Genomic DNA, 13288 nt, shown 5'->3' on the forward strand with positions numbered 1-13288 from the left:
ACACTAGAATTATTGCGTCACTCACATGTAAGGCCAGCTGATGTTGCACAAAATTGAGCATCTCAAAACCAGACTAAGGCACTGCAGTCCTGTGTATAAGCTCAGCTAGACTCAAATGGGACTGCAGATGGTTGAATGCATCAGAAATTGTGATTGATTACATGCCAACTCGCAGTCTCCATGCTTAACTTGGACAAGGATTCCCCACAGATAAAGGGAGCTGTGACAGAATGTCTTGAATGTTTTTTCACGCGGTCCGACATACTTAAGCCAATGACTTGGTTCCCCTCCTCCGGCGCATGCAAAATGTTACAGGGAACACGGTCCAGTTAAATGGAAGCTGTAACTACAGAAAAAAAGACGTAAATCAAAGCAGGGAACGCAAGTGAAAGTAAACTTTAACTACTAAATCATCAATAACTCGCTTCACGGCGAATAAAAGCCAAAAGACAAAACACACATGGAGGTTGTGAACCGTTTCTCCTTGAATCATTAACTCAAAAGTAAACTTGATGTGGGAGACAAGTCCTTGGGTGTGTTTTTGTATCTTAGATGAGGTTGTTTTTTCAGCACTTATAAAGATTTCTTCCTGAGTGTTTTACCTCAGGATCTGAAATCTTTATTTGATCTAATCATATATTCTCATTAAGATAGAACTTTCTTTTCCAAAAGAGGGAATCGAACTACACAAAACTTTAAGAGAAAAGCACAAAATCAGCACACAGACAGTACAGCTGAGGCCCCATAACTACATGAATCAACAGTAGTGTTGTTGATGAGTTGTGAATCGTTAGTGGGTAAATATGAGAGTATGTCTTCTTCTTATGGGGACCAGGAGACGCGCTGTGACCTAAATCAGGTTTGAAAGCCGTTGGTTAATTTAAGAAAAGGACAAAAAGGCAGGGCAATTTTATTGGGATACTAGGCCACAGCCGAAGCCTGCCTCCATAGTCATAAAAAGCTAGAGTGAAGGAACACAGAGCGAGGCAGGAAGACAGCAGAGATAGCAACATTTACAGATTTTAGATGAAGCAGAGGAAATGACTGTAAAACCACAGTCTGCTGGCTTTCTCAGAGACAAATTGCTCATTCAATCAAACCTGTGATGTCAAAGCTTTAGCCTGAACAAGCTTTTTAGGAGCTCATGTTGCTTGAATAACGATAAAGTTGGAATTTCGGGCAATCTCAGTGTTTCAATCGTGCAAAGAGACCGTCAATCGCTACAGAAAAGAGCAAAATAAGCCAAGACAGAAAAAAAAAAAACAAGGATTACAGGGCAGGGATAGAGAATCATTAGAGGAGGTAAAAGAGTTCGGTGAGGTAGAGCAAGGACGCTGGTGGCCAACTGGGCTAATCCTGCTGCGCTCGTGTGTCAGAAGATCTGATTAAACATGTCTGACTTGGTCACTGTCCCCAAAGACCCCTGGCTTGACACAACTAAGCCTTAACACGTGGCAAGCACAGCAGCGCAGATAAAGGCTAAATGATTCATGCCCGGGGATGGTCTAGGGAGTGGGTACACGCAGCAGGAAACAATCCCACCCAACTAAACCCTCAAAGAGTCTGGCTCTTTGATAGGCTGTGACACTTGGAGCTGGCATTGGAAAACATTCCGCGTGCGAGATGCCACCGAGCGTGAGCTCATCGTTTGCTCGGTTCGACTGCATCTGTCGAGCAGAACGACGAAAGCGGCGCCTGACCAAGTCAAATGTTCAGCGAGAACGGAAAGAAGCTACAGGAACAATGCAAGGTTAAGGCTATTCACACCTTGGAATGGCTCCCACTGCGCCATGCCAAAGAGCCAGATGACAATAAGAGGAGGTGTTGTGAATACTAATCATCTTAAAGTTCAAGGAACGTGAGTCAAATTCCCAAAGCACACATGGCAAAAAGCAGGCCTGGTAAGTGGCTGCGGAATGCGCAGCAGCAGTGTAATACGTCAGCTGTAGCTACTGGAAAGTAAGTATCTTTTCTTATTTATGTATTCCCCTTTGCTCCTCCATCTTCAATCACTGTAACCTCGCAGGAATGTTTTGTGTCGTCTGTAACTCTGGCCCGCGCTCATAGTGCTGCTTATAAACAAACTGAAGACTTTTTTTTTTCTTTTTCCTTTGCACTGCCGACACAGACCATACCAAATTAGGCTGCAATATCAGTTTATAATAAAAGGTCAGCGCCGGCTGGCCTGATTCTTTGGAACCAGGTTCTTTGGAAGCCCGTTTGCGCCCAGTGTCACACTTTTGCTTTTAATACTTCCCTGCAAACGTAACATAAAGCGATTCTGTTGAAACAAAACATCTGAAACTTCAAATCCAAAGTGTAATATTTCAGAAATATTAGATCCAACGCCACTAGCTCCGATTAGGTTACAATACAGAGCGACTGAGGGGATTCTGCCCACTAGTGGTGCTACGGAGCAATGATTTTACAAATCGTGTCTCTGTTTTCTTTGGTATGATGCTTAATCAGCCACATGATGGTAACGCCCAAAGAAATGCTGCAGCATACTGAGAGAAACACTGAAGAAGAATATTGCTAGCAAGTCAAGGTGCCTGCAAAGGATGTGGATTAAAAAAACGGGAGAAAAAGTTGTGTAGATACTTTAAGACTTCTTCTAGACTTGACCGTGTGAACAGAGCGATAACTGCAAACCTAAATTTGATTGTCTGCACAAATAATAAAATAAAACTCAACAACGAAAGCTATGAACAATGGGACTGAAACACCAGTCACTTACACACACGCAGCTGCTCACGTATCCTTTACTTAAAACAGTTTTCTCTATTGGAAGAATTTCAGAAATTAGAACCTCCGAGACTTCCTTCTGTTTTACACACACATGGAAACCAAATATCCTCAATAACTATGAAAGCATAAAGTACTGATATTAAAATCTCGACCCAGGATCACAACTAATATCTTGTGTCTACTGTCGATGTGTAACTCTAGATCGCCCACCTTCTTTCAGGCTGTGGTAGACGAGTTTGTCATGATCCATGTTCAAGCCTGCCTTCTCCATGTCATCTGCCATTGGAGGAGAGTCCAGGGGGGAGGGTTGAAATGACAGGCAATGGTTGGTGTCCAGCATTATCATTCGGAAGTGAGATCAATTATTTGGTAAGCATTGAACTGCTCTTTCAAAAGTGGTCCTCCTCTAAATGCTCGATAAAGAGGGGCAGACAGTAGAGTCCTTGGTGTGTCAGAGGCTGTCCCCACAGCTCGCTGTTCATGGGCAGAAAGAAAAAATTCTTAATGCTTCGGAAGACTCCCGTACGAGTCAAAGAATGTTTCCTTCCAAATTAGAACGGCAAGGAAAAGTACTGGTGCTGCCTCGGCTCTTCTCTCCCGCTCTGTCCCCTCTGTATCAGAGTGATCGATTGGTCTGCCTCAGCTTCTTTCCCCTCTCTCTTCTGCCTCCTGATCTCTCCCCTCTTTGCAGTGGCAGCCGGCGAGTCACGACGGCACCGTTCTGCGGTTTCCCAGAGAGTTGGGAGTGAAGAAATCCGCAGGGCGAGCTGCGGACAAAAAAGAGCACGAGAGCGGAGGGGAGGAAACTGAAAAGAGGGCAGCGGCTGAGGAAGGGAGGACAGCAGTGAGCTCGGTAGAGAGAGTACCCAGTGAGGCTGCTTTGGTTGCAGCTCCTCCTGAATCTCACACATACACACATACACACAAACACACACACACAAGCAGTGACTGTTGCTGATAAAGTTCTCCTGCTCAGCTGTTGCCATTCATTCACGGTTACAAGCTCAGGGGGGCTGCCACATGAAGACCTCCTCCCTGCTGAACACAAGCACGGTATACAGACCAAAATCCCAGCAACGACACAGAGAGCGTGTTCTGAAACGCCATCTGTGGCTACACAGGCTTCCCTCAAAGATAGGGACTCAGTGAAACAGTTTTTACTGTCATTTGTTAAAGTGGCAGCAACTGCTCTCTGGGATGACCTCATCCAACAATCATCAACCTTTGTCAAAGACGCTTGCGTAAATCTGATAGCGGGATGAATCACACGGACACACTGAGGGATCGATTGACACACAATCGCCACTAAACTTTGGCAATGTTTTCTGAGCAGTCTGCCCTTGAGTAACGGCTGCTTGTTCATGACTCACACCAGGAAATTGTTTCAGGCAGCTAATGAGACGGGAAGAAAATCGGATGTATCCCAATCTTGTCTAAATAGTCTCCGATTCATGTGCAGCCCAGGTTCTAACACTGTTACTGTCGGTTGGCCCCTGCAGAATTCTGATGGTAAACGCCACCCGTACCCCCACCTCTGGGCTGTTTTAAATAGCACGGCCAGCTGGCCATAAGGGGGCTATATTCAGCTTGGTATCACCTGTGTGCTGGCAGTCTAATGTTACTTTGAGGCACACATATATCCCAGCCTACAGATACACAAGAGAAGGTTAAGCCTCACTTCCTTGAACTAAATCAATGTTTTATTACATACCTTTGCATAAACACAGCACAGAGAGTGCACTTATTAATAATGAAACAGCCTGAGCAGAAACACCAAAAATCAAACTTGCAGGTGACGGCAAGCACACCTGAAAACTCAGACGACACCTTGAGCAAACGGTGTCTGGTAACAACAATTACTGTCTGTTATGAGTGTGAGATTAAAGTCCACCTGCTGTTATGATTTTCAGTCTGGGCAGGAAGCTCAGAGATGACACACGCCGGGGATTAGGACGTCAGTGTGTGGGCTGAACTAATCTCAGCAATACACACACACAAACAAACACAACAAACTGAAAAGTGCTTGTTTTCATATTCATGCCACGACATCTCAAATATACCGACATCCACGTGGAGAGAGAGAGAGAGAATAAGTTGCGTCTGTGGGGCAATGAAAATCTTCAGGTGCTCATCGGTATCCAAAGTAGCATACTTGAGGTAAAAAGAGAAGGGGTCCGAGGCACTCTGAAGTCCTTAAAAGTCCTTTATTAGATCATGGACATCCAAATAAGCCGACGCGTTTCGGTCGCGTGCGACCTTCTTCAGGGGTAATTGATACCGACATCCACGTTGCTCTCCTGAATCCCAACCTGTTCCGCGTCTGTCCCGCAGTTCTGTCCGTATATTCAACATAACTACGGCCCAGCAGTAAATTCAGATTTATTTGATACATGTCATTGTTGCCCAGGCTGATGGGCGAACGTGGCAGTTTGACTACAGAGTTTTTGTGGTTTTAGGGATTCGCAGCCACAGTGTGAAGGGAAGTACATTTAACCTGTTTCCCACCACTTGGCTGCCCTCATAATTAGTAGTCTCAGAATACACTTAGCTTTAACCAGTCGGCTACATGCTGGCTAATGGTTTTTCAGAACCGTTTTTAAGATATAATGTCTGACCACGTCAGAGATCACATGTCATCCTGGCAAACCATGCAATTAAACCCAGTAAAAAAAAAAAAAAAAAAAACGTCTGTCACGGAGAGAAGGGAAGCAAAATATTGACACACAGAATTTATAGCTATATAATCTAAGACCCTGACAAATCGAAACACACAGCTGCTTACCAAAAATATTGTTCATTAATGTGTGCCATGTTTATGACAATAGCTCTGTCCCAACTATGAGGGTCAAAAACGGAGATGAATCGCCTGCAAAGTAAACAGCTGAACAAACTGTTTGGAATCCATCCAGTGGATGTTGAGAAGCACATCAGAATCATTTAAGAAACTCTTTGCAGAATTGCAGATTAGAAATCTGGTGCTGTGGAGAGTTCTAAACGTGTACAACACTGGCGTGGCCAGAAAAAAGACAAATTCTGGGTGTGCCAAATTTATTTTCAACAGTTACTACGGTGGCCGACACGTGCAAACGGCAAAACAAATCCAACAGTAAAACGCTGCAAGAGAAAAATGCGGCAGTCACAAAAACGACCGGAGCACACGCGACGCAAACTTCAAAACGCATGCGACACAGACATTGCGTGCCCAATGAGATGAACATAGAGAAATATAACACACTCAGGCGCGTACTCTCACAGAGCCATAACGTATCCACATAATGCATGATCAACTAGGCTATTTAACCATCTGAACACAACTATTGGGCTTAGCAGCAGAGTAAAGGACACAACAATATTGCTGCTTACTTGTGCGCACTGCGCAGCTCTCAATTTAAAGGCGCGCATTTATTATTTCATCAGAAATCACCTCTTTGGGTGGCACCGGCACACCCTGGCACACCCGAGGCTACACCAGTGGTGTATACGCTGTATACCTACAGAATATTTTACAGGCTGGAACCAGAACGAAGTACTGTTGTCCCAGTTATTCAACCGAGCGCTTCAAACCTTTTCCGAAAGAAATTGGGGGCTCCCAGTTCTGGCTCAAGGAACATTCCAGAAAAGCTATTTGACCCTGAACACTCTTATCTGAGTCTTATTTTATCTTTCACCCAAACACATTGCTCGGAACTTTTCAAAAAACAAACCCTTTTGGTAAAGTCAGACGTGGCAAAATGGTAAAAAGACCATTTGTTCGAATAGTGATTAAGACTTCCTGTTGGGTCGCAGATAGGAAGGATTGGAATGGATTATAAAGAAAGCATCCTAGTGTTTGGCTTAATGTATGTGCAGAGCAGCGCATTCAACCCCCCTCACCCCGTCTAACCCCTCCTTCCCTTTTTCAATCCAGTTCCAGATTCCAGTCAGTGCAGTAAAAATCACAGCCGCTTCCTAATCCTTTAACGATGTCTGAAAATGATACCCTGATTGTGGGACAACCTGACCTTCTTGGCAAAGCGTGTACCAAATGATCCAAAACAAATAACGCTTTCCACAACACACACCCCCCCATAAAAAAATATTGGCATTGGAGCCCAATAGTCACAATACTGTCTAGACCTATCTTGGCCTCTAGTTGACTGAATATCTTCATGCCCTAAACCCTCCTTGTCAGTTTATTTCTGTGACCGTCTACGATGACTCGTCACCACTTCTATTTATTTTTAGTCAGCATATTTCTCCTCATTTTAGATCATGAAACCCCAACAAAACAGTTCAGCGACTGCAAAACTATTCAGTTAGATCTCTATCAGTTCCGAACATTCACTTTATAAGGCCATCACATAGAGATGTGGGTGGGGTGCTGTTAATTACCGTTACTCACTATTAAATTTGTGTACCATGATGAAAACCGAATTATGACATTAACATAATCTATTAAATGTTTTTATCAATTTGAAACGACAAAAACAAACCAGTATTTCCATTACAATATGGGAGTGATTAAGAGGCCGTAGCAGTCTCTAGTATTTGAGGTTTGCATCGAATAGTTGGCAGGAGTCTTCGTTATGTTTATTCACTGTTTGACCAGATGTTTTTCCAATTAAAAGTCAGGTGACTTTTAACATCACACTGTTTTTGTTCAAGTGACCCTCTGCACCCGACACCCGTCAAATATTTGGCTCGGTTTTAGAAGAACGTTAAAGGCCTGTTTCATCATTGAACTCGAGGAACTAATTGACGCCGTCCACCGTAATTTATATTCATTTGTATTTTCCCAAAAGTGACATGGAGTCTTGCAAGTAACTAAGAAGTTAAGCACCAAAACAAGGAAAGAAGGAAAGAAAGAAAAAAAACAAAAAAAACAAAACAACCAGGCCAAGCATCAATCTGCCGCAGGTTTGACCGACCATTAAAATTCCAGCTTTGAAAACAGAAGGTGTTTTTTCTCCTCTACTTCCTGGTTGCCCGCCCCCCAACCCGCTCCGGCGTGGAATGTACCAGAACCCCCCCTCTGCATTTGGCCGGGACTCAACACTGACATCAGACCCCAGGATTTGTTAGCGGCCGTCCACCGACATTTTCAAACCGCAAACAGGCAAAGCCTGAAGAATTTATGTAATGACATTTGAACCCAGCTGATGTCACTGAGGATACTCGGAGCTCCGTGGCAACCGTGTGTGCAATCACGAGGAAAGGATGTGGAATTTAGCACAAAAACCCAAATGTAAACAATGCAACGGCGAGCCTGCACTTAATCATTTACTGCTTTCACTGTTTGTGCTTAAAGGAGTAAACTCACTGCCAGAGGCCTGCAAGCCGACTCCGTGTGTTTAGAGCTGGATTCTACGAGTTCTCTTGGGATACCAGATGCAGTTTAATCCCAAACTGACCCGTAGGTATCCTCTCTTTTCAGCAGCCAGATGCAACTTGTTGCAATCCCTCACTGTTTAAAAAAAAAAAATAAATAAAAAATCGTTTTTCTTTGCACACCTATGTAGGAAAAGTAAACCGTGATTACTTACAAGGCCACTGGAAAGTCTTAAACTTCCAAATAACTCCCAGGAGTGAAACTACTTTATTTAAAATTCAGGGTTATTTTCTTTCAAACTGCAACTAAAGTTTGTATCCATTGTGATAAACTTGTGATAAAGAATCAATAGAAACAGGCGCATAAATAAAAATTCAGTGCAAAAGTTTTATGTGAGGCAATACCAAGTGAGCTGAAGATAAAAAAAACCTGAGGTTTTATCTTACCTCCAACCATGCTGCTTTCTGTTGTAATCTGATTACACGCAAATGAAGCTAAAGTCGGGGGGGGGGGGGGGGGGGGGGGTTGTTTACATCCCCCACATGATCATCTCAGCCTGTAAACTGTCACTTAAATCAACTCACATCTGTATTCCTGCACACATGTTCCGTTCTCTCTGGAAATCACCTGATCGGAATGTGCTCACTGAAGTTAGTGAACCTCTTCCTTCGCACTGCAAAAGGATGCCCCGAGGCACACGCTTCAGCCTCCAGTCGGTCCGGCTGTTTCGGCGTATACATGCTAATGAGGACAGGAAGACAAAAGGAGGACATATTTTTCCCAAGTTGCATGATGCACCGAGTTTGAAAATATACTGGACCCGTCTTGCACAGTTTTCTCACAGGACTGTAAGGCAGACAAATGATAGAAAGATAATGATATCAAATGAAAGCCACTTAAATTTGGATTGACGTGGGAAGAAATTTAAGAGCTCAGAGAGTCCCTTGTGAACTTCGTCAAAAGGTTCTTTGTTGACCAGCCCGCAGCAGCACTCCTCGCTGTCACATCGTGTCAACGAAAGAGGACCAGCTACGCTTAACGGCCTGCGGCGTAAGGAGAGAGAAGCTCATATGAAAACGCAACCGGAGAATTGACAAAAACAGAGTCGGGGTTTCAGAAGGCAGCTGTTTGAATCTGCTGCCATTTGCCTTTAGCGGGGGGGGGGGGGGGCTGAGGACACTGAAGAACAGAGTCTAACAGAGAGGGGAAAAACTGTACGAGCCCAGGAGGGGTGTTCCCTGCACAGTGATGATGGCTTCTTAGCAGACCATTACATAACTCGGACATCTGAAAATAATTTTTTTTCTGGAACAACCCCCCCCCACCACCACCAACCCTCTTGCTCTACTTACAGCGGAAACGTGACTTTCTTTTTTCCATTACGACTGGTTTCCCTCTCAGCCCTACAAAGACAAACGGTTGGAGCTGGACAGAAATACTGCTCTCAAACCGTTTCAGTGAGGATGAGCCCCTGCGCACACGTTTCTGAGTCAGAAGCACCTTTCAGTTTGTAAACAAGAGCGTCTTTTTTTTTCTTTTTCTCTGCGCGTTTCCATCAGGCTGCTCTTTGAGCTTTTACAGGCCTCTTCCTTCTCCCATCTCCTCTTTCTGTTACTGTATAGTATGACGTCTAATAAAAGCCTGGCTGTGAATTTGCTTCAGCGTCAGGGTTTTTTTAATAGACGCAGACCTTTAATGGGGTTTCAGGTTTCTATCTTTTTTTACACGAAGGCCCGAAGCTTAAAAGCAGAAGGGGATGGTGTTTTTTTGCAAATATCCACAAAAAAAAAAAATCATACAAAGCCTTCTTGATCTATTCAATGTACTGTGCATCCCCTTGTTCTTTTAATCCGCTTCCAAGAACATTCGTTTGTCATGGGGAGGGCGGGACGGGTTGCAGATTTGGTTCATTGCTGATAAAATATCCCTCTACCCCGTCTTATTCCCAGATTACGTCCACTATAAGCACTTAAAACTTGGCGGTTAGCCCGTTGAAAACAAGCTACAACATAACATGGCTGGGAATTTGTTTCATATGCAGCCCAACAAATCTAGCCTAAAATTTCCAGTTTTACTGTTGTTTTGCGAGAGAGACGGCGCAGCAGATTTGCATCTGTGACGGCCTTAAAACGTCATGAAATGTAATGCAAGGTTACCGATTGGGCAACATCTGTATCCAAATCAGACAGCAGCTGCGGATGAGTACATGCATGTTCAATTCTGTGTATAGTTTCAAAACAGAGGGGGGGGGGGGACTAAAAAGTGCATCAGAGCTCATCTGCCTGGCACTTCTTGCTCCAAGGCTGAAAGCTGGAGAACATGTTGCAAGATACAGTGGATGCTGCGTGAGTGGGCTTGTACCTGTTGGTGTACAGGCACCGTGTTCCTTTTTCTTTGGCTTCAGGCTACAAATTGGAGACAGGCTGTTCGGCTACGAGCTCCGACTTCCCCATTATCAAACAGGAATTTACTGGATCACAAATCAAACACGTGATAGTGTTGGAGCTTGCTGACATACCTGACGCGCAGTTACACTATACCGTTTGTCACAAAGAGATACACACTATCCTTTGTGGTGATTCTTAGTTGTTACTCGCTTATTTTCACTCCGTGTACTGGACCAGACCTTCCAGCTACATTATCCGAGTGCGAGAGTTCGGCGTTGAGAAGCTCCGTAATAAGTTTAAATGAATTTTAAAAAATACGGTATGGGTCGGACTAAAACAATGGAAATGTATTGACCATGTCGATTTGCTGTTGTTTATATTCAACCTTTGTAATGTGTCTGGCGAGCAAAGGTTTGGGCTGCTTTTTCATAAGCAGCGAAATCCCCCCATCCATCTATAATCAAATAACTGCGAGATACCAATGACATTATATGTGTTCAAGCTAGAGGTGCCGTGAGTACAAAGCACGCTGTTGTTACAGCACTTTTATGCTTTATGATAATTGGATGGGATGACATGCAATTCGTTTTCAGGGTCTTATTGCAGTTTGGAACCTCTGGGGTTTTTTTTAGATCGTCTCATATTGTGACGGAGTAAGAGGCGCTCAGGAGATGAGGCACACAGCAGTCTGCTTGGACTGAAACCTCACCTTTCTTAAGCCACATTCTACAGTATCTTTTCTTGCAATTCTTAAATTCCATCTACATTTATTCCTCATATCTCTTTTTCTCCATCCTTATCACCACTCTTTCTTGCTATCTATCAATCTCCCTATCTGATTCTCGCCCCTTCACCCCCGCCCTCCTACTCTCAGCCTGACACGGTGCTCTGGGGCCTCAGCTGCTGGCAGCCTCCCAGTCTGTTACATAACCGTACCACCAGCTCCCTGAATCACTGCTGGGCTAAACTAGCCTCAGCCAGGCTGGATATCTAACCATCTTATCTTAAACCCAGCTCACAGCGTACTCAGATTACATTAGCGGCATTAATCTGTGTAAGAAAATGGATCGTTTCTGCCACCTGCCAACCAGACCACAACATGGATCACTCAACATCATCTACAGACCCTCATTTGTCATTATGGGTGGGTGGGGACAAAGAGGTGTGCGATTTTTATCTGTTTCTGTTTAGTCTAAATGATGCAGGGCACTGCAATCCAAAGCATCGTAGATGGGATTTAAAGTAGCTCCACAGACGCAGTCCGTTTTCTGTCCCAACAGTCGCCGTCGTTTTTCTTTATTGTGACACAGTCTACAATTTTTTTAGTTTGTTTATTTTTTTTCAACGCAAACAAAACACTGCAGCACCGACTGCACGTCGAAGACACACCCAGGCGTCATGATAAGTGAAGAGATAAATAAAAACTAAACAAACGCTTTCTGCTGGAAGGGCCGTTTTGCATTTAGCCTTCACAGACCACTTTCTAGTCTCAGCGGTGGTAAGATGCAGTCTGTGTCGTGATCCTGGAACAGTTTGTTCTGACTGAAACGAGTGGGTCATTTCCACTTAAATCTGGAGCAGAGTCGGGGACGCACTCTAACCCCCCCATCACCACCACCACCAGCTCTGGTCTCTGTCAGTGAGCCTGGGCTCTGTCCCATTTCCTCCTCGCCTCAGCTCCGCCTGGAACCTGGCCCATTGTCTTGAGTCAGTGCTCATGGAGAAGTGCTAAATTGGCAGGACAGTTGACAGCTGCTGTGAGTGAGGAGTGCCCTCCGTAAGAAAAAAAAAAAAAAAAATAGACCGCTCTCAACCCCCACCCCGCTCAGTCCTGCATTAGAAACTCTGGCCTCACAGCCCCGCCTGCTTCCTTTGCCCTCGGGACACCAATTCATTTACAACCATTTGCAGTTTACTCCGTCGTTCAATAAAATTCCTCGTTTGAAGCTTCAGTTCCCAACTACAGCACATCGTAATACAAGATTTTAAAAAAAAGTGTGATGTGTCTAAAGAGTGTATTGTCCTTCTAAACTTTTGCAGCTGCGGTGTAGCAGTGCAGTGTAAATACAACTAACATATACGGACACCAGCAAGCGCTCCCTACACCCTTACTTAGCAAAATCCAGCTTAAGGTCGACTTTGTAGGAACCTTTCAGTCATTAAGTCAGTAGACGTGTACTCAAATAGACTTTACCTGACAGGATGGTCATATCCCTCTGCACCATGCCTTAAGGGAAAGCTCCGCCGTCCTGGCTAGATTAGCGCTTCATACTCCACCGTCGGTAACAACAAACCATGTGATCAAACACAACAGCAGCAGAGAGCCACAAAGACAAATGCCAGAACGGCTTCCCTTTGACCGGCAGCTGGTATTCCACAGGTAGCAGTGCACCTCGCACTCTCTCCTCTCTGGACTGTGTCTACAAGTGTGTGCACGTCCCGGCAGAGAGGGCGTGTGCGGGTCCTTGGGTAACAACAAGGTCCACCCATAGGTTCCAGTCTCTCCCTGTAGTTACACCTCTCGTGCTACCATCTACTTCTTTTAAGCTCCTCTTAGAGAGGAGAGGAGAGAAGAAAAAAAAAAAAAAAAAAAAAAAAAAAAGAGACAAGCCTTTGGTCACTCCTCCTCATTCTCCGGCAATTTAGAAATGCAAACTATGAAAAAGTACAAACAAGCTGGTGCCAAGTCTCACCTCCTCAAGTACAAGTAGCACACCCCCTCTTTTCTTGCTTTGCACTTTCCTTCGCTTTCTTTCTCCTCCCTGAGAGAAGTTATGCAATGCTGCCATTTCAGACGTAAACTCCCCCTCTTCTCCTCTTCTCCGCTTCCCCGTCCTCCTCCTCC

General features: G+C 44.5%; 1 protein-coding gene across 12 annotated transcripts in view; it reads right to left on the bottom strand.

Annotated features, from left to right (window-relative positions):
• Window positions 1-13288, bottom strand: part of mrtfab (myocardin related transcription factor Ab) — a 42524-nt gene that overhangs the window by 23543 nt on the left and 5693 nt on the right. For 2 of the 12 annotated variants that reach the window (XM_075457763.1, XM_075457756.1), the window contains exon 1: window positions 2959-3589. The exons of 7 other annotated variants lie outside the window; for them this stretch is intronic. In XM_075457763.1, the coding sequence (XP_075313878.1) occupies window positions 2959-3094 (136 nt within the window). In that variant the 5' untranslated portion in view covers window positions 3095-3589. Of the gene's footprint in view, window positions 1-2958; window positions 3590-8683; window positions 8798-12637; window positions 12996-13136; window positions 13234-13288 lie in introns of those variants that run through there. 3 more of the 12 variants (XM_075457755.1, XM_075457762.1, XM_075457761.1) reach the window with 3 other exon arrangements.

The sequence above is a fragment of the Odontesthes bonariensis genome, chromosome 23, assembly GCF_027942865.1.
Source record: "Odontesthes bonariensis isolate fOdoBon6 chromosome 23, fOdoBon6.hap1, whole genome shotgun sequence".
Taxonomy (NCBI): Eukaryota; Metazoa; Chordata; class Actinopteri; order Atheriniformes; family Atherinopsidae; genus Odontesthes; species Odontesthes bonariensis.